The sequence below is a fragment of the Pisolithus orientalis genome (genome assembly GCF_024613125.1).
Source record: "Pisolithus orientalis strain OTSU chromosome Unknown F5J12scaffold_12, whole genome shotgun sequence".
In the NCBI taxonomy this organism is placed as follows: domain Eukaryota; kingdom Fungi; phylum Basidiomycota; class Agaricomycetes; order Boletales; family Pisolithaceae; genus Pisolithus; species Pisolithus orientalis.
In genome coordinates this window covers 502,924-523,819 of record NW_026260793.1, presented here as the reverse complement: position 1 = coordinate 523,819, position 20,896 = coordinate 502,924, and the positions used below count along the sequence as shown (strand labels likewise).

General features: G+C 49.9%; 11 protein-coding genes across 11 annotated transcripts; 6 read left to right on the top strand and 5 right to left on the bottom strand.

Moving 5' to 3' along the window:
* Positions 1 to 8: 8 nt before the first annotated feature.
* Positions 9 to 3,086, bottom strand: F5J12DRAFT_720080 (indigoidine synthase A-like protein; the record flags this gene model as incomplete). Its single annotated transcript, XM_051741212.1, has 13 exons — positions 9 to 773; positions 868 to 945; positions 996 to 1,421; positions 1,496 to 1,602; positions 1,653 to 1,685; positions 1,736 to 1,948; positions 1,998 to 2,043; positions 2,095 to 2,175; positions 2,238 to 2,253; positions 2,313 to 2,403; positions 2,453 to 2,484; positions 2,539 to 2,555; positions 2,616 to 3,086. The coding sequence occupies 13 exons, from the start codon at positions 3,084 to 3,086 to the stop codon at positions 9 to 11; spliced, it is 2,376 nt and encodes a 791-aa protein (XP_051600527.1).
* Positions 3,087 to 3,138: 52 nt separating this feature from the next.
* F5J12DRAFT_69121 (molybdenum cofactor synthesis 2) lies at positions 3,139 to 3,969 on the top strand. The gene is made up of 3 exons (XM_051740386.1): positions 3,139 to 3,378; positions 3,435 to 3,779; positions 3,849 to 3,969. The coding sequence occupies exons 1-2, from the start codon at positions 3,207 to 3,209 to the stop codon at positions 3,773 to 3,775; spliced, it is 513 nt and encodes a 170-aa protein (XP_051600526.1). The 5' UTR covers positions 3,139 to 3,206; the 3' UTR covers positions 3,776 to 3,779; positions 3,849 to 3,969.
* F5J12DRAFT_68958 (uncharacterized protein) lies at positions 3,706 to 5,484 on the bottom strand. Its single transcript, XM_051740364.1, has 6 exons — positions 5,128 to 5,484; positions 4,646 to 5,078; positions 4,388 to 4,590; positions 4,142 to 4,337; positions 4,007 to 4,079; positions 3,706 to 3,953 (listed from the first exon to the last, which is right to left on the bottom strand). The coding sequence occupies exons 1-6, from the start codon at positions 5,169 to 5,171 to the stop codon at positions 3,826 to 3,828; spliced, it is 1,077 nt and encodes a 358-aa protein (XP_051600525.1). The 5' UTR covers positions 5,172 to 5,484; the 3' UTR covers positions 3,706 to 3,825.
* F5J12DRAFT_720015 (N-terminal nucleophile aminohydrolase) lies at positions 5,376 to 6,995 on the bottom strand (the record flags this gene model as incomplete). The annotated part of the gene is made up of 12 exons (XM_051741207.1): positions 5,376 to 5,593; positions 5,649 to 5,679; positions 5,729 to 5,818; positions 5,873 to 5,962; positions 6,009 to 6,116; positions 6,166 to 6,200; positions 6,253 to 6,352; positions 6,405 to 6,480; positions 6,538 to 6,596; positions 6,652 to 6,719; positions 6,778 to 6,877; positions 6,945 to 6,995. 12 exons carry the CDS (start codon positions 6,993 to 6,995, stop codon positions 5,376 to 5,378), a joined length of 1,026 nt encoding a protein of 341 aa, XP_051600524.1.
* Positions 6,996 to 7,169: 174 nt separating this feature from the next.
* On the bottom strand, positions 7,170 to 9,233 carry F5J12DRAFT_827414 (phosphoacetylglucosamine mutase). The gene is made up of 6 exons (XM_051745557.1): positions 9,081 to 9,233; positions 8,911 to 9,028; positions 8,466 to 8,855; positions 7,971 to 8,411; positions 7,397 to 7,919; positions 7,170 to 7,341 (listed from the first exon to the last, which is right to left on the bottom strand). Exons 1-6 carry the CDS (start codon positions 9,176 to 9,178, stop codon positions 7,262 to 7,264), a joined length of 1,650 nt encoding a protein of 549 aa, XP_051600523.1. The 5' UTR covers positions 9,179 to 9,233; the 3' UTR covers positions 7,170 to 7,261.
* Positions 9,234 to 9,246: 13 nt separating this feature from the next.
* On the top strand, positions 9,247 to 10,489 carry F5J12DRAFT_68629 (soluble NSF attachment protein). The gene is made up of 4 exons (XM_051740315.1): positions 9,247 to 9,577; positions 9,637 to 9,817; positions 9,873 to 10,047; positions 10,099 to 10,489. Exons 1-4 carry the CDS (start codon positions 9,301 to 9,303, stop codon positions 10,333 to 10,335), a joined length of 870 nt encoding a protein of 289 aa, XP_051600522.1. The 5' UTR covers positions 9,247 to 9,300; the 3' UTR covers positions 10,336 to 10,489.
* A 90-nt stretch (positions 10,490 to 10,579) lies between these two features.
* Positions 10,580 to 11,692, top strand: F5J12DRAFT_905292 (uncharacterized protein; the record flags this gene model as incomplete). Its single annotated transcript, XM_051748643.1, has 5 exons — positions 10,580 to 10,781; positions 10,804 to 10,847; positions 10,882 to 11,326; positions 11,377 to 11,494; positions 11,554 to 11,692. 5 exons carry the CDS (start codon positions 10,580 to 10,582, stop codon positions 11,690 to 11,692), a joined length of 948 nt encoding a protein of 315 aa, XP_051600521.1.
* A 105-nt stretch (positions 11,693 to 11,797) lies between these two features.
* On the top strand, positions 11,798 to 14,622 carry F5J12DRAFT_827392 (uncharacterized protein). The gene is made up of 19 exons (XM_051745556.1): positions 11,798 to 11,895; positions 11,952 to 12,238; positions 12,298 to 12,352; positions 12,408 to 12,445; positions 12,495 to 12,574; positions 12,632 to 12,652; positions 12,710 to 12,746; positions 12,803 to 12,824; positions 12,873 to 12,896; positions 12,947 to 12,982; positions 13,035 to 13,128; positions 13,179 to 13,272; positions 13,323 to 13,488; positions 13,546 to 13,605; positions 13,659 to 13,671; positions 13,726 to 13,739; positions 13,793 to 13,849; positions 13,905 to 13,996; positions 14,049 to 14,622. The coding sequence occupies exons 2-19, from the start codon at positions 12,195 to 12,197 to the stop codon at positions 14,530 to 14,532; spliced, it is 1,431 nt and encodes a 476-aa protein (XP_051600520.1). The 5' UTR covers positions 11,798 to 11,895; positions 11,952 to 12,194; the 3' UTR covers positions 14,533 to 14,622.
* A 71-nt stretch (positions 14,623 to 14,693) lies between these two features.
* Positions 14,694 to 17,084, top strand: F5J12DRAFT_741555 (uncharacterized protein). Its single transcript, XM_051742029.1, has 6 exons — positions 14,694 to 15,567; positions 15,619 to 15,831; positions 15,882 to 15,903; positions 15,959 to 16,021; positions 16,073 to 16,834; positions 16,892 to 17,084. Exons 1-6 carry the CDS (start codon positions 14,773 to 14,775, stop codon positions 17,071 to 17,073), a joined length of 2,037 nt encoding a protein of 678 aa, XP_051600519.1. The 5' UTR covers positions 14,694 to 14,772; the 3' UTR covers positions 17,074 to 17,084.
* F5J12DRAFT_827376 (uncharacterized protein) lies at positions 17,085 to 19,109 on the bottom strand. The gene is made up of 4 exons (XM_051745555.1): positions 18,834 to 19,109; positions 17,587 to 18,772; positions 17,328 to 17,537; positions 17,085 to 17,269 (listed from the first exon to the last, which is right to left on the bottom strand). The coding sequence occupies exons 1-4, from the start codon at positions 18,987 to 18,989 to the stop codon at positions 17,199 to 17,201; spliced, it is 1,623 nt and encodes a 540-aa protein (XP_051600518.1). The 5' UTR covers positions 18,990 to 19,109; the 3' UTR covers positions 17,085 to 17,198.
* On the top strand, positions 19,110 to 20,896 carry F5J12DRAFT_827375 (peroxisomal membrane protein PEX16). Its single transcript, XM_051745554.1, has 6 exons — positions 19,110 to 19,351; positions 19,411 to 19,678; positions 19,733 to 20,109; positions 20,163 to 20,352; positions 20,404 to 20,510; positions 20,564 to 20,896. Exons 1-6 carry the CDS (start codon positions 19,213 to 19,215, stop codon positions 20,575 to 20,577), a joined length of 1,095 nt encoding a protein of 364 aa, XP_051600517.1. The 5' UTR covers positions 19,110 to 19,212; the 3' UTR covers positions 20,578 to 20,896.

The window sequence follows — 20,896 nt, the reverse complement described above, 5'->3', positions numbered from 1 at the left end:
AAGGGAAGTCACTGCAGAGGTTGCATTGATAGCGATGAAAGTAATGGGGATACTGCAGAGGAACTCTGCAGTGTCAATGTGGCAGCCTGCTGAGAAATATCTATGGCATTCCTTAGAGCCACGACGTCCAGGAACGTTTTGGGGTTTCGGACCAGCATTGCCAGCAGTGTCCCGACCAATGTATCCCCTGCCCCAGTGGTATTCACCACTGTGCCTGGCGGAATATGTATTGGGGGGAAATGTTGTACGACAATTGTTTCGGCTGAAACTTGCGAGTGAGCAACAATATATCTGCCTTGCAGATTGCTGCGCTCCATCGACCAATTGCCAACGTTTGCGTCCCCAAGTCGCATTACGACTACTACCCCATGTTCCCCGCACTTGATTACGAGGTGCTGAAAGAAGGGCAAGAGGTTGATAGCCATTTGAACAACGCCCTTGTTGACAAGGAAAGATAAGTCGCCCAGTTCGGGAGCTTTATCGGAGACTGGCGCTCTTCCTAATTGGTCTAGTTCCATTCGGAAGCTAGAACCCAGGGAAAAACCGTCGATGACTCGCCACCAGTGGTCGTGGGACATGAGGTCGAATGTAGTACGTGCTTCCTCATACAAGTGGCCGAGTTCCAGGAGGTTAGGGGAGGCGTATGAGATGAGGGATCGTGGCGTCCGACCGAGGTTAGCGGCTATCGCTGGAAGAATTCGGGTGGATTTTGTGACAGAAGTAGGCTCGCTGGAAAGAGTGAATAAAAGACGAACACTGCAAAATAAGTAGCACTGACAAAAAGACTGTCGGGAGTCAGCCTTCCTCCGTATATGTGCGCTAGAAAATCTCACCTTCGATGTTAGATGTTGTAGCTTCGGCGACGACCGCACTCATTGTTTCTGAAGAAATGTTACCATCAAGAACAAGAAGCCGCGGACGGTGATGACGCAAGACTGAGAAAACCTTGACGAAGTTGTGATTATTTTAGGTGCTCGGAGTATGGTTGAGCTTACCTCCGACCCTTTCCACAATTGTGAAAGATCCATATCCGCGATACCGGTCTCAAGTCCCCCTTGAGCGTCAAGAAGAACATTGCAAACGGCACTTTGCTGACCTGGAACTAATGATAATCCATCTGTTCTCATGCCCATGGATCGTGTCAAATCCGTAATGAGTCTACCAAAGATATCCTCGCCAACCGGTGCCATAAGAAGAGTGGCGGCATTTTGGTTTTTGGACCCAGCCAAAACCCTGTGTGCGGCTTCTGCGATATTACGAGCCACACCCCCGAGAGTTAAAGTGAGTTTTCCCGGGTGGGTGGTCTTCTGTGAGAAAGTCGGTGTCTGCTGGACTTTCGATGTAATATCCACAGCAGCACATCCGACCACTACTATAGATGCCTTTTCATCATTCAAAGCCTCCGAGGGTCCGGTGTGTATCTCGCCCGTCGTATTGCACACGTTTTGGACACAACTTCGGGCAGAAGAGGAGCTTGGTTGGAAACCGGGATAACGAAGCTAGATATATTGAGCATCACGATGGGCACTGACGGCAGGGAACGTACGTCAGTTTGCTCATTTTCCCAGGCTAGGTTGGCGTATTCTCGTGCAATCTGTCCGCCTGACAAGCAGTTGGTGGTAGTTTATGCTGATACACATGAAGGATATTACCAATTAAAGCAGTGTTCCGAACTAAAGCAACGTCTAGGCACTGGTCAGATTTCACAGGCAGATTAGTTCGGGAGACAACTTACTGCTTTCCAATGATCTCCCTTGTGTGAGCTCACCCACACGTTTAAGCAGCCAGGGTGTAACCTCTTTCCCAAGCTTTGATATTCCAGACTCCTCCGACTCACGCACTGCAAGCTCTACGGCCTCCTGTATGACAGCACCATTGGCTTCATACTTCTCGGGGATTGGAACCGCGAATAGTGCTCCATTTGTCATTCCTAATTGCCGATGTGTGTCTATGTTAGGAAGATCAGTAAAGAAATAAGGACAATTGTTCTTCCTTACAAAGTACTCGAGCTGCATCAATAGCATTGGTGACATTCCATGGCGCCTGTTCAACCTGAGTCAGTTGAGATAGCCAACGTTGTGTGAGATCCTCCACCTGGTGGCCACTTTTCCGACTATAGAACGCAGGAAAGTCTTTGGTTTCTCTATAGGATATAACCGGCACCCCAAGTGTTTCCTATTGAAGGCAACACCGTTACGCTAAAGATCTGGTGGGCATGACGCTGACGAACAACTGACAAGGTATTCAAGTGTCCTGCAACACCACAAGATTGGTTAGTCTTAACAAACAATTACGGGGTCTGACCAATTCACCTCCCAATATCCAGTATTGATTTGACCCCGGCACACACCAGTCCTACAGAACAACGAGTGAGCTCGTGCAAGTCGGCCGAGACATCCAATGCTGTTGAATTATGAGTTCCGAGGGGATGATCAAATTTAGTGATACAGACTATTCTCTCCTCCTCGATGCACGCCACCCAGACTGGACTATGTTGTCAGTGTGACATTGGTATCAAGAGCACCCGCAAAAGCTTACCCTCCAGTGGCAAAGACCTGTATTGGCAGTTGCAGTAAGGGAAAGGATGTCCAGGAATAAACAAGAGGGCAACTCACCCTAATTCCAGCCAGTGCAGCAAATATGAGAGTTGAACTACAGGTAGTGCCGCCATCCCTCTCGGATACGATGGCAGCACTTATGTCTCGCCTGGATATTTTCAACGGGTTACCGCTGCGGCTTGCCAGCCGTTCAAGTTGACTAGGCTCTAAACCGATCTTTACGCGACCATCTATAATTCCTATGGTTGCAGGGATACACCCTGTAGACCTGACGGTATTCTCCACCGACCGTGCCATGTCGATAGAAGTGGGGTATGGCATTCCATGAGTGATGATGGTGGACTCGAGGGCTACTACCGGTTTGTTATGGCTAAGTGCCTCTTCCACCTCGGGATGGATGTCAACTGGTGCTCCAGTTTCCTGAAGACTGCGAAATTGAGACGTCAGGAATCTTCTGCATGGATGTGTTTCGTGACTGAGGGACACCCTCCTCAGGGCACTTGATACTGTGCAACTGCCAATTGGCATCTTGAACGGGAATGGTGACATGAAGACGTCCGCTTAAACCCGGAGTGCGGTAATTGCTAGCAATCAGGGGCAACAACTACATAAAAGTGATCTTGACGTCTTGGGACCCATACGATTCAGATGCCTACGTCGACTCCAAGTACGTCCGTCGCATCAAGGGAAGAATGGGGAAGAAACGTCTGCGTGTTGACTTATGACGAGCTGGACGTCCAGTCCATCACACGCTCAGTGGAAGATGATGGTGCTGGTGCGACCGTGGTCTTCGTCGGGACCACTCGTAACACTTTCAAAGGCACGACCATTATTTATCTACAATCCATCAACTTCAAACCGAGACATGACATACAGGCAAGGTCGTGGCACGACTGGAGTACCAAGCTTACAGCAAGCTTGCCATAAAAACAGTGGCAGAGGTTGTCCGAAACGCACACGACGATTCGGTCAGGCGGGCGAGTAACTCGACCTCCACGTCCCATGTGATATCCTCCGCCGTTCACCATCGGCTAGGAGCGGTGCCTGTGGGGGAGGCATCCATAGTAATTGCCGTGTCCTCACCCCACCGCCAAGAGGCATTCGTGGCATGCGAACAGATACTCGAAGGTGTGAAGCAGAAAGCGCAGATCTGGAAGAGGGAATACTACCAAGGGGAGGACGAGGAAAAGGCGGTGTGGAAAGCAAACTACTCCTAACGCAGTGAGCGTGTAGTGCCATATTACACACCCAACCGTCTCCGTAAAACCTACTCTACCTTCCATTTCACAGAGACGTCATCCCCGTCCGGGCTGACGGTTAGTTCAACAGACCACAAAAAGAGGGTGAACATGATATTCGCCCAGCGCCACCAAACCTGAGAAGCAGGATCGAGAACTAGTAAGAATTTCATGAGAGCAGTTTGCATCTGCAGAGGTCGAACCACTCACGTAGCAAGTGGGAATATACCATGACAAAAATTGACTGTCTGTATGTCAGTAGTATGCGAGTCATGATGGATGTCTGACAGATATGGCGAGCATAAATCGTTGGGACTGCAAACCGCAAACGCAATTGTTAATTACCGGTCGTCCATCCCACCCATCACCAGACTCGTCGGCCTCCCACGCATCCGCTCCGATAGTGGGAAGTATGCGAGAAGCAAGCTGAAGAATTGCGAGCCTGTAGACTAGTGCGGCGAGCACCGGCTTTGGCAGGGTATTGGTAATAAAGTTCACCAGTGTCTGCAGGTGTGGTAGAATATTAGAGAGTAATGGCGCACTTAAAACCAAAGTGAGAAGTGAGCGGAGGCGACACGAGCTTTCACGCACTAAGAAGATGCGGGATCCGTGAACGACGTTTGATCGAAACCGCAGAGCCAAACGTTATATGCGAGAAAGAGAGAGAGCATCGCTGACTCCACGATATTTGTTCGTCGAAGCCGGAAACCAATGACAGTCAAAAACAAGAAAGCTGTCAATGCCACGCCCAATAACGTAGATGAAAGCGGCGAAGTTGCTGCAGCTGGATACGCCTGAGCAGATGATCATCAGTGCACAACCGGACCAACGAACGTGTCATCCACAGACCACGACAATCCACCAGAAAGCCATCACATAGGCAGCTGCTGAAGCAAGAAGTATAGCTAACTGGTAACTCTCGGCCTCATCGGCTAGTGCTTTCCCAACCTGGCCAACCTTTTGCGCAACCAGCAGGCTCGATAGACCTTCCAAAGCAACGAAAGAAGGCCCTGAAAATGTCAGGAATTTCCCCCACCACCTGGTCGCAGTTGCGAGCAACGGATGTGTGATTTGTGCAAACGCGTTGAAAGAGACGAGTAAGAGGAATGGGTGCATGGGGACTTGCAGCACAGATAAAGCCGACGACCCCCACAAAAGAATGAGCGTTCCATGGATAAGTGAATGTATCGACAGCAGGAGAGAAAGAAGAAGAAAGGCTGAAGTAGAGAGCGTTGCAAGCGTCAGTGGAAGGTATAGTAGGATTTGCAGCACAGTTGAGAGCCTGTGGCATGGTAAGCTGGTAAAACGTTTGGAGAGACGGGCATACGAACCTCGCCGTGTGCGATAGTGCAGACCACAACAACCAAGGATTCATGATGTTCAGGGCCACAGGCAACTTGACACGCAGGCGGACTAACCACTAGCAGTGGCTGAACGTGGGTCCTCGGGGTGAGTTTCTCCGCAAGTCGTATTTATTTACAATTCTAAAAAGTACACCTCTCGGGAATGCAAAAGGAAAGCGAAGTCTTCAAAGGTACAGACTTCAGCCACGAACCACACGAGGTACGAAGTACTGAGACTATATAACTATCTGAGGTGCAGGTTCTCTGCCTTGCACGGGGGCGAGGGAATTCCGGGGACTGAGGAGACCTTTGGCGGCGGCGAAGTCCGTTCCCCTGTTAAGTGCCGCCGGATCGGAAGGTGAGACGTAGAACTTGTCAATGATCGGTATTTGCAGAAAGTTCATCTTGGGTGTGATGACCACCATGTTATTCGTCCGTATTTCCATCCAATCAGCTTACGCTGCTGTGTCAGTAGAGCGCTTGCATCAGGTTTTTGCCCTGACATTTACCTTTCTCGAATGTCAGCGGCTCGCTTGCAATCTGATAAACGGTTAGTATTCCCAGGTGGCACTCAAATCATAACACCGACCATGATAATGTTTTCACGCTTATCAGCCTTGGTCATTTTATAATGGCCTCCCGTCATATATTCACTGAAGGTAGTCCCAGAAGAGAACCACTGTAGATGCCATCAACGAGGAAATAGTGTCGACGAAGTTCTAATTCTGATTACCAAAGAAGCAGCTTCGTCCTGGCGGGACGAAATATATCGCGTGGCCACCACACTTTCGCCATCGGTTACGCAGAAGTTCATAAGGCTGGGCTTCGGAAGGTGCACTGACAAGTCATTCGCAAGCGAATTCACATACCTCGGTGATACCAGCCTCTTCAGCGTAGCTGTTAAGAGCTGAGATCGTGTTGAGCATGGCTTGCTGTAGCACCTGCGGCGTGAACGATTTGGCATGAGGGTTGGGAAGCTGACAACAAATCAGCCTTGAATTTCCACAAGGAAGCCCTCTTGACTACCTTAGACAAAAACAGTGCGAAGGCCCATTCCGAGTCTGACAAGGGTGAGTAATCGTGTGCGGGTTGGTGCAATAACGATAGTCTAACCTGTATTCCCCTGCACTGTATTGAAAACTTCGTCAGATAGGCCCGACTGCAGCTTCCGCTTTATGAGATGGAAATCTGCGATTCCCCCGTTATGCATGAACTGCGATTTACTGCGCACAAGTTCATAGGAAGGTGTGGAAACAGTTGCGCACCATAATCTTTCCAAACACAAATGGGTGGCAATTATCTAGAGATAGTGATCCAGCCGTAGTGGCTCTTACGTGCCCACTATGCCGGTGAGTGAAGATAAGTGACTGCCGGAATGCACCCAGGGGGCCGACGCACAATACAAGGGGAGATTTGATCTTCTCGGCGAGCCGGATAAGATTAGCGTTGTTCCATGCCTATTGAGAAATGGCTCGGGCGAAATTATATCGTCCGAAGCAGTGGTAAACTGACCGGAGTCACCGAAGTGAATATGCAGGGCTGACTACCTAGCTCCTCGTCGTATACTGTGTCATACCAACCTTAAGTGACATCCGGTTAGACACCTGCTAGTGCGTTCGAAAACGGAGAGAGACACACCGACACCAAAGCCGTCTCCGTTTATGGGTCTCCGGCGGTCTAAGCGTAGCCGGGAGTCAAATGCCTGATTGATGATGGAATGGCACGGCCGAGTCAAAAGCTGGGAAATGCGAGTCAGAAACTCCGCCCTGCACGCGTACAACTTCAGTTTCAGAGATTTCACTCACATGGGATAATTGTACGGGGGAGGTACCCTTGTAGATGACGAAGCGGCACATAGGCAACTACCGTGGCTGTCAAAGTTCTCAGAAGTTACGAGGAAGGCAGTGGGAGGTGTGAGGGGACAGTCAAATACAGCTGATGTTCTACTTGCAAACCTACACCCACTTGCGCGAGGATTGCGACCAACCACCACGACCAGTCGCAATATAAGCGGCTGGCGGCAGCAGCCTTGTCCCGGCAGTTGCCGAAGGGCACGCCATGTCGTCATTGCAACTTTGCGGTATTACAGGGTACAGTAAGAGCACACAAATTCCGTTCCTCGTCACAAAAATTCTTTAGGTCGCTGAGACCGATCACCACCAGCTTCGTCATACACCAATCCCGCTACGCGGAATGCAAGATCTACAGCGAAAAACGTCAGTTCTGGTGGTTGGCGTTCCAGTAGTCTCCGCTATACCATCTGTCTGTCGCCTCGTAGTCGCTTCCGCGTAAACTCTGACAACATCTTCCGTCCCACTAGGCCGAACAAATGATCGCCCTTCGGAATACTTCGTGACCAACTCGTCGATCTTGTTCTGCAAAGCCCCTGGGCTAACCAAACGACGCTCCGCATCTACGGTCTTGAAGATGTTCCTATCTGGAACCACAACCTTCACCAACCTGTTCGGCAAGTCAGTGTACAGAGAATCCCACTCAGCTCCTCCGTAGGACTTGTGAGCGAGTACAACTTCGACGAGTAACATGTCAGAAAGGGCGTCTCCGACAGTCTGATTAATAACGTTCAAAATGTTTTGCAGGTGCGTCAGTGCTGTCAACTGCGTAGGGGTGGATGGTTGATGAGAGAAGATTAAATCTTGCGCTGGTTGAGAGAACACCACAGTGCCGTGGCCATTTGCCTCGAAGTACACCCCGATGTCATACTGCTCCGCTGCGTGGTGCAAGTGTTTCACCCCCGTTGGAACGCATTTGACAGGTAACCTCTGTGGGGGATAATTCAGACAATGTCCGATTATATCACACTCCCCACACACCTCGGAAAGGTACTTCGTGGAACTTCCATTGGCATACGCAGTTTGTACGACGCCGACTTTCAATTTTTCGCTTAAGCCAACGGTTTTCACGAGTTCAACGATGAAGCTGGCCACAAGGGTGGTGATTTTATCCCCGTCAAGCATGTGGAATTCGCGGTGCTCATCGAGATAGAAATAGATAAGTCGATCCGCATCTCCATCCAAGCTACACCCCCGTTGGCAGGGCCCCAACACATCTGTGAGAGAGGGTGGGAGTTTCTGGTTCACCTTGACAAAATCAGCTCCGCATGAGTTGTTTAGTGCTCCTGGGGTATCGATTGCAGTGTTCTCCAGTTCAACAGGTAAAGAATTCACAAGGTACCGGCTGAGGGCCCGCGCAGCAAGAGCACCGACGCCGTTCGCGCAGTCGATGACGAGCGGAGGTCGTGGTGGCCTTCCGACCTGTCATTTCATTTCCACGTTACGGTAGGTCCCATCTATTATGCTTGCACGTACCATGAGCTTGTTAAAGGCACTGCTGAGCTTGGTGTAATATCCTTCCTCGGTGTCGGTCCCGTAAGACTCCTTACTTCCTTTGGTATTGATTGTTCTGACCAGATAATGAAGGATGGGGGTCGTAGTAACGCCGGCATTCCTACCCTCCGCGCTCATGGCTTTCAAACCATCTTCAAGGGCGGCCACCAGCGCAGGGCCAGATGGGCGCGTATCGCGGGCGTATACTACTCTGGCAGGTTTGGAAATGTCTATTTTGGTCGTTTTGACGAAATCCTGGAGCGCGGAAATAAACTCATCGGTCGATGGCGTATTTGCGAGAACCGTGGCATGAGACTCCCAGGAGCTTTCTAACATTTCGCCTCGGGGGTCGACCAGCTTGACCCCGTTATCCTGCGCAGTCGGGTGATGCGTAATCTCGCGCACCCAACATGATGGACATGCTTACTGGTTCAGGATTGTGAGAGGCGGTGACCATTACACCGATAGTTTTTCCATCCAACTTCTTGCTCCTGAGAGCCGCTAGGATTCCGACTCTAAAGAGCACTGAGTCGAGTACCTTGCCCCTGATGGATGGGCGGATAAGCTGATTTCTGGATGGTACGATAAAGGACGCACAAAGTCCTAAATCCTGCGGTCCCATACTGATAGTTGATATGCTGTGGTTTGGGGTGGAGTTCTGATAGCCTGCGGATGTCGTTGACTGGGAGGGACATTTCAACAATAGTCGAGGCAATTATTGGCGTCGCGATTGAATATTGTTATCCGTAGCATAGTCACGTGACTCCCAAGACTAATTCACTGACTGCCGACTTTATGTGACGTGCTAGGAGCCACCATGCCATCAAAATCTCCTGCTCAGACGCTGCTGGAGAGGGCCGACAAGAAAGCTAATTCTTCTACTGGATGGTTCAGCTCAACGTCTACGAAGTTTGAGGAAGCCGGCGATCTCTACCAGCAGGCTGCAAACGCTTTCAAGCTGGAGAAGCAATTCAGGGAGGCTGGTGATGCGTATGCAAGGGAAGCTGAGTGCAGGGAGAAGTGCAAGGAAATCAACGAAGCTGCAAATGCGTGGTGGAATGCTGCCAAAGCGTACAAGAGAGGTCATCCTGGTTGTACGCCCACTGTTCGTTTTGTAGATCAGGGCCATGCAACTCAATTTTGACATCCACAGTGGCTGTCCAAGCATTAGGACAGACCGTTACACACTTGACCTCGTCCGGTCGTTTTCGACAGGCCGCAGACAGAGAGAAAGAGATCGCCCAGATATATCAGCATGAACTGAGTGATCTTCGGAGGGCATGCGACAGTCTCGAGCGTGCGGCGGATTGGTATGCTCAAGAAGATGCAACTGCGTTCGTGTCCTTTTACTCTCATGTCGTCGAATATCCTCAGCTTCATCCACGCCAGCACTGCGAACGCATGTTTTAAAGACGCTGCGGATTTGCATGCCGAGCTCGAGGAGTATCCCGCAGCCATTCAACGTTATGAACAAGTAGCAGACCAATCCCTTACGTCGGCGCTCACGAAGTACAGTGTCAAGGACTATTGGTTGAAGGCCTGTCTTTGTGCGCTTGCCATGAAGGTCGTATTGCTTCCGCCGCGTCTACCCCCGTTCTTTACTGACTTTTCCTAGGATTCCATTACCGCGAAGCGTAACATTCAGAAGTATATGGCACAAGATCCTACTTTCGCGTCCACCCGCGAGTGCAAATTTGTCAATGCTATAATCGACGCTATCCAAGCTGACGATCAGCAAGCATTCACTGGATGTGTAGTGGAATATGACCAAGTCACGAAGCTGGATAATTGGAAAACTTCCATTTTACTAAAGATTAAGAGAACTATCGAATCAGAACCAACTATTCTCTAGTTGACCAACAATGCTAGTCATTTGTAACTACTACATACCTACGTTCCCCTGGACAGTGCAAAAGGCTCAGAAATCCGCAGTGGACGACGTGGACACGCAATACGCCGTCACGTGACCTTAACACATACATTATGGGGGGAACGTCTCCAAGCAACTGACTTTTTATGTGTCTCCGATGCCCCCTCACTGGACCCTGCGTCTTGTCCACAGCTTCTATGTCGTAGCGGTCGCGGTACTAGCTCAGATGCAGAAGTGGAGGCAGCAACAGCCGTCTGCGCCAAACGTCCATCGCAACAAGGTTCCGATGCACCTCTGCTTGAATTTGGTGGGCAGCAATGAATTCACCTCAGAAGAGGTTGAAGCAGCTTTCCTCGAGTGTCTCCAGAGAACCACAAGATGGTGTAGAGAGGTAGGTATTGCAGTGCTTACAGTTTACGATCGCGACGGTGCGTATCCACTTGGTTCTAGCTTACCTTGTTGCAACGAGCTTCCCTATCAGGTGTCCTTGTCTGGTGCCAAGAGAGTGTGCGCGAGTGCATTTCTCAGCTGGAGATGCCGGGTGAAGACAGTTGTGAGTCAGAGGTGGAATACCCCCTGACCCCTCCACTGTCAGAGCCTTCTATTTCGAGAAGCCAGTCACCCGAGTCTGCCAAGTTACATCAAGGACTTGCTGTGATCACGTTCAAGACGCCCTTTAGCGGACGTTTGCACAAGCGAAGACACGTTGCTGTTCGCCGACGCCCAAAAAGTGAGCCTTGGCGGCGTGCTCCCTCCAACTACTTCTCATCACAGATCATAGAAGATTCGACCTCACGGTTGAACAGTCTCACTATTCATATGGCATCGCGTAGTTCAGGGAAACCCGCCATCGCATGTGCAGCCCGCTCATTACTGAAGGGTTATGTGCAAAACAGGGGCGCAGCAGGGGGTGTGCCACCAGAGAACCGTGTGTTTCAACTGTCATCCTCTGAACTTGGACCGTTGTTAGAAGGTGGGTTTCATAACGTGGTAAAGCACTGCTGATGACTTCACGTTGCAAAGGTTTCTTGCCGCCACCGGACCTTATGATTGTTCACAGCATTGGAAAAACTAAGTCACCGGCACCACCCCTAGAGATACATGGATTCCCACCCTGGCAAATTATGCTTACAGAATTCGAGTGAGGACCTCCCTTTGCGACTCTCCCACCGACAGTCATCTAACCTTGCTCGTCCCTAGTTACACTCGTCCAGAAGACCTGGGAGAGTCCAAACTACCAGATGCCGAGTCACCATGTACTCCTATGCTCATATCTGAAACAGCTTTTCGTCGCGCGTTGGATGAATATGCCGATGCACAGTTTCGTTTAGGACGATAGTAGTGGTACAGCAGTTTACAGCTTACATTTTAATTTGCTGTATCACTAATGAAACCGCGGACACTATAAATACATCAACAGTGCTTTCCATGATCTCGGCGAGGCCCATCAGATGAACCTCCAAGCCGAACGCTCGTGTGGCAGTGGTCGTGGACTACACATGCTCTGGTCGGCTCTGGGTTGCCCCCTTTCCGACTACATGTGTGAGTACAAGTTCTATATTTACACACCAACGTGTTTCTCAATATTGGCGCCAAAGGAGGGGCGGGAACAGGAACGCATTATATTCGGAATGCCGGGAGATCAATCGATCACTCAGTACTGCGTCAGCATTTGGCTGAGTGCCATGCTGCGCGATGCTGACATTGCGTTCCACACGCGGTGTGGATTTCGGTGGCTGTTTATGCATATATTAATGACTTCAGTCGTTTCATCATGTCCTGGCAACCCCTCCACCTCATATCGTGTCTAGTATCCAACGACCATCGCAAATCCGTTTACCATGACCAACAGCATCAAGAAGAGAATCGTTGTTTGCTGCGATGGGCTAGTATTCCATCCTCATCTTCGTCTAAGTCTTATGTTGTGATTCGCGAATTCTATAGAACGTGGCAAGACGGTATAATAGTCAAGGAACGCTGGAAGTATACCAACATCCTTGTCCGTGCCTTGGACGCCACCCTTGTTTTTGGAATGCTTACGAGGAGATCTGCAGAAACTGTCCCGAGCACTGAACAATGTCGATGTGCGAGGGTCCGTGGATTTTCGAGCCCCTGAGCCTACTACTCATCGAAAACGGTAGAGAGGTCCCCGTACCCCAAATCGTGTTCTATCAAAATGGGATAGGAAGCTCGCCTAATTTCTACTCCGAATACGTGCAAGGTAATTGATCGTTCTAAAATGACTCCATGGGGCGTTCGCTTACGTCGAGACCGCCAGGAGCAACGGGTTCCTCACTTGGTAACTCAAATTTGATAGTTCACTACGTATCTGATTACATGGATGCTAAATGTACAGGAGAAAAAATCCAGGAAGCATATGCGTTCGTCGCACAGTAAGTCATGGAAGGTGCCACCTACAGTCTTAAACTCACCCGGCCTGTGTTCTCAGAAATTACTCTCCCGGGGACGAGGTGCGAATTTTATGTCTGCACGAAAATATTCAATTAACGTTCACCAAGATTTTCCTCTTTGGCTTCTCAAGGGTGCGTTTGATAGAACACAAGCTATTGTTACTCATTATTGACGCGACCAGGGAGCGTATACGGCCAGAATGGTCGCCATGTTAATTGTAGGTGACTAACATTGCTGATACCACCTATCTACTCAACTCTTGGTGACAGGGCGTCATCGGCCTGTTGGACAAGACCAACATGGACCATTTTGGAGAGATATTCGTTACTTGTCAGAAATTAGGAAGAACCACAGACGCGGCTGGTTTGTTCAACCGTTACGAGGGGCAGAGTCACTATTAAGAACCTTTGCAGAGATTGCGAGACTGAAGGCACAGCTCGAACCCTGGGACTCCCCTGCATTTGACGGAAAAGGAAGGACGAAACTTGCGAGTAATACCTCAATCAAGTGAGTCTCCAAACATCATGTTGGGGTGTCTCGCTTCCAGTCCTTGATAGGTGTGTCGGTGTGTTTGACACCGTCGGTTCCGTTGGCTTGCCAGAAGAGATCACACATAAGTCCCCTTCGACTACGTCCATTTTTGGATTCCCAAACACAAGGCTTGGAGATCATATTGAGCGAGCATATCAAGCACTCGCCATCAACGAGACTAGAGTTGACTTCGTATGTGCGTTCCTTGTTAGATTAGACCACTGCTAATTTCTAGTGGACACCGGGAAGGACTGCACCAAGTTTGAACAGACTGAGAGTGGTCGCAGGAAGGGGCAAGTTCTAAAGCAGGTGAGGAGTTAAAAGGTCGTATATGGTACTTTACGGTTTGACATTCTTCGCAGTGTTGGTTCGCTGGTAAGTGCTACCCTACCACCCGGAACCCCAGATCACAGTGATTCTGTTTGGTAGGATCACACTCTGATGTCAGCGCACTTCGTTCGTAACTGCGTGTAGTTCACTGATGTACCCAACGCAGATTGGAGGTGGTTGGCATGAGCACGATCTTTCCGACCTAACTTTGACCTGGATGATAGTCTGTCCCAGCTTCTATGCAGTCCAGTGTACAGACTGACACGGTATTTTTTAAGGCGAACGTCGAAGACATGTTGTCTGTGGACTTTAAATACGTTGCTTCCCTTCCTGACCCGGTGGCGCCTTGGGGACAACAGCGTCCCCATGAGTGAGTGTTTCGAGAGACTAACATTCGTATTCCCTTGTTGACGGCGGGAAAGTCCTTGCACTGGAATCTTTGCCCTCGCGAAGGAACACACTCGCCAGCTTCCCAGCAAGACCGACGAGGTTACTCATGAAACTGTTCATCCTTCCGTTCTCAAGCAAGTCCATCTTGTTCCGCAGTTAGTCAAGAGCATACAAGATAACCCATCTCTGGTCTGCGGGCTCCTTCCTCTGGAAGTGAGGATGAAAAGAGATTGGGCTTATGATCCCAAGAAAGGCAAGATCGTAGAACCTGAATGTGAAGCCCCGACCAACTTCCAGTGGAGAATTTCCAAGAGTGTTGTCAGCGTTCATGCGGAATTGGAGCAAGGGGTAAATGAACAGATTAAAACAACCAAGGTCACCACAGACATGTGTAGTAATGGAACACAGAGTCTGGCTGTGACTGACTCTGGGCTTGATGGGTGGCTAGCGCGGCTCACTCACGAAAGTCACGTCGGGACGATGTTGAGGGCGTGCCAGGATTTAGTTCATTCATAGCAAGGCCTTTGGCAGGGGGCGATATGACCGTACTGCTGTATACATGCCAATCTGTACTTATTACCATGAATCTACTTATTGTTTAGCGACAGGTACTTTGATGTTGGACTGGACGCCCAAAAAAGGTTAACATTCACACACTAGCACGTACACTGCGTGGTGCTTGACACATGTATATGCCCATGTCGCTGCAATATCGTGGAGCCGCCCTGTCATTCCAACCCACTGTTTCTGTTCCTTATGACTGCCACCCACGTCTCGTTCGGTGCTGCAGATAGCCAGGAAGCCAACCACGATATCTATCGTGGGGACCGCCAGCATATCTCTGGCCCAATGGATGTCCATTCAATACACTCGTCATTTTCCTCAACGTCCTCATCTGGTTCGTCCCCGGCATCAGGTGTAGGCGCTCTAGCGGCCGTGGTCGAGCATGCTATCTCCCGCTGGGCACATAGATACTTGCCGGCTTCGTTGCCCTCTGGTTCATCGATCTCTTTATACACTCAACGCTCCTCTGCTTATACTCACTCCCGCCGCCATGGTTGGCGACGCAAGGGACGACCAGTCTCTCTCGACACGACAATTGCCTCTGAATTCGACATGAGTGCACGTGTCCGGGCCCGACGGGAGTCGCGACGTGTTCCACGGGAATTTGCTCTGTATTTACCACCAGAAATGACCCGTGACAACTCAGCTTTCCCTTCCCTGCATACCCAACAAGCTGTATTTCGTGGGATGTCGCTGCCCCGTATACTCAGTCGACTCGAGAAGGCACGGAAGAATGCTGCACAACCTAGGAAGGGCAAGAAGGTCTACTACCCTACCGGTCTTCCTTTGACAATTGCAGTTCCCTCTGGGCAATCGGAAGGACCCAGTCGTTCTGTCTCGTTGATGGACGTTACAGCTGTTCGACCGTCGAAGGGCAAACAGAGGGCGATGCCAGCTCCTACACCTGTTCCAAAGGAGAAGGCATCCAAGGCCTGGTGGCTTGACGTTGCAAACCCTAATTGGGACGACTTGCGCACGATCGGCAAGGTTTGTTAATTATTTCCGGGAGTGGGACTGTTACCAATAAAATACTGTTAGTTGCTCCACTTGCATCCATTGACGCTTGAGGATATTCTCCAACGAGATATGCGAGAAAAGCTTGAGTTATTCCCTAGGCTGGGTTATCGATTTATCGTGTTCCGGGCCACGGACAATGCTATCACTCGCGAGCCGTTTGGACGGCAAGGCGATGAAGGGTTACTTGGGGAAGCAAGCATATACTTGGTTGTATTTCGGGATGGAATATGCACGGTTAGTCAATCGGGCATTTCGCGATCATCTGTTGTTAAATCTTGTAATAGTTCCATTTCACCGACATATCCGGTAAGTCCGACGGGCCCTGTTACCCAGTGAATGGGTTTACAGTTGTAATCCATAGATCATATCGAGCGTATACGGAACAGAATAGAGCTACTCGAGGACAATGTTCACACGACCAGTGGTTGGTGCCAATTCTGACATCATTGTGATTATTACGAACAGAGATCACCAGACTGGATTGCTCATGGCTTGTTGGACTCAGTGGTGAACTCCTTTTTCCCGATTCTGCGGGAGATCGAAAAGGAGGTCGCTGCTGTAGAAACTATCCTATTTTCTAACGGGGAATGTGCTAGCAGCCCATCGGCTGGCAGCTCAACCGCCTCCACTACCACTGTGGAAGAGGAGAAAGTAGAGTTATCATCCATTCCATGCTCTGAAAAGATTGAAATCATCGCTGGGGAGGGTTCCCGCTTCTCAGCTCCTCGTTTTGCGGTCCCCTTAGCCTCCCGCTACCTGAAGCAAAAAGTTAATCTTTTCTTGAACAGCGTCTTCTCTACTCCCAAGGCAAAATTCGTCTCATCACAGGCTGCTACTACAGCGACCCTCAGGCGTATTGCACGTACCAGACGACTCGTTACGTCTTTGACTCGATTACTGGCATCCAAGTCTGAGGTATTGTCACGGGTTCGTAAAAGGTACCTCAATGGTACAACGGTCGTGCAAAGTGATGACGTGGAAATTGCTATGTATATGGGTGATGTCCATGGTACTTGTTCTGAATCAAATTTGGTCTTTCCTAGCTTATTGTTTCTAGATCACATTCTTGCTTTACAGCAAGCTCTCTCTCATTACGAGCATATTCTTAGTCAATCGCATCCCATATACCTCTCGCAGCTGCGGATGAATGTATCAAATGCGAGAACAGGTTCTGACAAAGCTATCCTGATTCTGTCGCTCGTCAGCTTTGGGGCGATGGTTCCTGCACCAATTATCGGTATGTCGATTTGGTAGTTATGTTATACGGAGCTTGTCGTTCTCAAACCCACCTAAGGAGCCTTTTCGATGAATATACATACCCCACGCAATACTGTTAACAATCCGATACCATCTGGAGATTATTATTGGTTTGGAGTAGTACTTGCGGTAGTCGTTTTTGTGGAGTGCGGCTTTGTAGCTTTAGTACGATACTGGTGGGTGCGAGCGAAGCGGCAGCGGCAATCAAAATTGATTTAGTGCAATGGGATTATGTACCGTATCTACAGAACTGCATAGACATAGAAAGCACTGTGTCAGGGTATACAGTTGCGGTATCACATGGAGAAAGCCTTAACAAGGAATTATGGATTGAAGTAAGGTCATCATGACTCTCCGCTCCGCTTCGAACCACAAAGCGCAAGTACTTGCTCGGTTTCATGTAAAACAGCCTTGACTAATTTCAAAAAAAGGATGTCAACATTTGAGACAATTTTCATACATGACAGCACTACCTTGTGTCTGATACTGGACATGTTTTTGCTCCAGTTGCTCGAACCCCGCGCGTAACTTTTCTTCTTGGTCGCGAATAACTTCATCTTCACGCTGCAATCTCTCAGTCTCCAATTTTAGCTTGGATAAAGTCTCTGTGACACTACGTCGCAGGACTTTCAGGCCTGCCAGCTCGTCCTTGCACTTGTCACGAATTACCCCCCATTCCTGGTCTGTTAAGTTGCTCAGTACAACATAAATTGCGAAGTAAGAATGACCCACCGACATATCCCACCTGTTCAGCGGCAGCATGGTACTGGGATATTTGATGAGACCAGTCGCGATCCATGGCCCAGGACACCGTCTTGCTTGAATAAGCCATACTCATGCGCAACTCAGAGTTGCTGCGTTTCAGGCTGCTTCGTCTCCGTAGGGCGTCCGGACGAGGCATGCCATCCGCATCCGTAGGTTCCTCCTCTGAGGGAGGAGACTGTGAACCATTTAATGGAGAGTGCCTTCCTTGATCACGGGAGTCATTCATGTCCACCGGACTCGTGACCGTGTCTTTGAAGGCAGCCGATAAGGACCCGTTATATGGAATAGGAACGGGATCTGGAGAGACGATTGACAGGCGACCAGTCGACTCCACGTCGTGGCGGCTCTCCGATGCGGAGCGAATGCTTGAAGTAGCACTGTGTTCATGAGGATCTTCAGGGATCACATGCATATCGCGTTTCTTCCGCTCCAGGTTGGTCTCCGCTAGCAGCATACTCGCTTCGACTGAAGTGCTCCGATGATCGGAAGAATGGATTTGGAATTCTTCCAGGCTCAATTCTCGACGGTTGGTATGTCCTGCTCCAGTTGATTCTCGAACACTGTCGTGCTCGTGGACGTACACATCGTGAGTCCTGCTCTCTTGCGATCTGAAGTCATGTCGAGCGACAGAACTGGATGACGATTTGCTTATGACTTCGTTTTGATTACCTCTAGAGGCTTTCGCGTGTTTAGAGACCGAAGGACCGGTCAAGTGCGCCCATTCCGACGCTGATGATGATGATCGACGAGAATGCACAGAGTGCGAGGAAGCACGACGGTGTGACACGGTATGATTGTGTGGAACCAGATTGGCGCAGCGATCACAACAGAATGAAGGGCGCGACTTGACACCATCTGGAGAATTTTTTTTCGTGAACAATGAATCCGACCCCTCCTGAAAACGAATCCACTTTTCCATCTCTTTGAGCCGGAAGTCGGGTGGGGCGTGGAGGGTAAGAAATGGGACACGGGCAGCCTGGTTATTGACTGAGTATGCTTGAGCGAGGCGTTGGCATTTCCTTATCATGCGGTCTTTGAGACGCCGGATGTCGACGATGCGGTCCCAAGAGGCATCACGCTTCTTGGCGAGTTCGTTGAGCTCCGCCTTTAAAAGAACGGCATAAAGTTGGGCTGTACGGGGAGGGAGTAGTACCTTTAAAACGAGTGTGGTTACTATGAGATGAGGGATGATTTGGTTACGGAGCAGGACGAACCTTGAGTTCGTTGGGAGTATCTGTGCACTGGAGAAAACGCCAGCCCGACTTTTTGGTTACCTCGTCATGAGGCTCGAGCTGTCCTCTGACTGGACTTGCCTGGAGGTAGTCAAGAGGGGGCAAGGAAACGGTAGTGGGCGACGGCTCTCCGTGCATCAGACTTGGTTGAGGTCTGGGACAAAAGCGACAAGCCACGAGTCCCTTCCTCGTTGCTGCTTGCCATAACCTTTTAGCCGACAAGACAGTCCCATTGTCCCTCCCAAGGGAGATACACTGTCAGCGAAGACACACAAAGTACTACGGCACTGCTCTACTACGATTTGGGTACATTGGACGTGAGAATTGATACTGACAACCACCTCAGCGTCCCTCAATACCCATGTCGTCGGCATTGGCGAGATATGAAGACTTTCTGGTCAAAAACGTTTCGACCATCTCTTCGGTGGAGTCTACTCTCAAGTCCATCACCTGGCTCTTGCCTGGAAGGTTCAAAGACGCTGAACTTGCATCAGAAGCCTGTTCGTCACATTCTCATTGATGCGCATCGTGTATTCTCAAGCAATAGGGTCTACAACAGTGTCTGCCCTGCTCAATGTAACCAGCTTGTATCACGATACGTTGCTCGCTAAGATTGCTCAGAACGACACGAAGCGGAAACCCATTCTCCCCCTACCTCTCCACACCAAGTACACCCGTGCCTGGTGCGAGAAAGACAGAAAATACAAATGGACTGCTAGGATACTTGAGCTCGTTCGCTTCACCCAACTTCTCGTTGAGATGGGAATGCGGCGCAAGTTCTCTGAGAAGAACAGGTGGAGAGGCGTTGTCGTTATCGAGAGTATCAAGTATATATCTCCAGCTACTCCGCATGGGCTTGTGCTAATTACTACATTCTTCAGGGTCATTCTCCGCCTCGTTATGCTCAGGATAACTCGCAGACCCCTCGTTTCGCCCGCTATTCCAGAGCGCTACTTTGATCCTGCTTCCCTTCCGCCGTCCTCAATCCATTCTTCCCCTACTCTCGTTCCGACCACTCCGCCTGCTTCTCCACCTGCGACGCCGGACCATCTGAAGAACAATCATGTACCATTACAACCCAGCTCTTTAATGCTGACTCCTCCTCCCGGCCACTCGGATTCTTCCATCGAAGATTATCTCCTTCCAAAGGCGTTGACCACTTCGTCCGTCCGACCTTCTCTTCAACTTGTTGCCCCACTTGCATCCATCCAAGACTGGCTGGCTGAGGTCATATACGTCGCCAGGCCTCTAATATACGGTGTGGTCGTGCTTCTACCTGCGGCGCTTATTGAACTGATCCATGTACCGTAGTCTCCATGTTGAGCACAAGCAGGCATAAAGACCGCGCTCTCCTAACTGCCCTTGGGATTGACATTTTGTCCCGCAATCTTCGGAGGGCGCCCTCATGCTCTGCGTCTGTCGAGGGAAACGAATATGCACGCAGGGACCGTGACTTGGTTTGGTATCTCTTCAGGGGGTCCGCCTGGGAGCTGTACACACGGTGCGTCACAGGTACTTTCCGCTTGCGCTATCTGAATGTTGTCCATTCAAGGCCAAAACTCGAGTCGCTGGTTGAAAAGGCAGCCCATGTACCAGGTTTAAGTCTGATAAGCGCAGTAGTGAAAGACTGGGTACCCCTGATTGACGAATACTACTATTGTGAGGGGTGGTCTCATTTTTCCCGGCCTCGGAAAGCTGATGGCATGGCCCAGATACTGCACTATGACTTCACCTAGTATGGTCACGAGCCACAAGATAAATTATCCCCTTTTTTCACGTCGAAGGTCAAGTTGATCCCTTTTATGCCTCACCAAACAATAGTCGGATGGGAGATGAAGTCAACGCTGGGATGATGGCGTTACACAAAGACAATTTCTAGGCATTGTCACTGCTGTAGCTTCCACCTTCAAAGTTGATATGAACTTGTTGGATATTGGGAACTTACATCTGGAGGTTCTATGTAAACTGTCGACAGAGTTGTAATTTTGCAAGCCTCCATGGTGACTGAGTCCTCACTGCAATTGTGCACACAAGGGCTCCTCGCC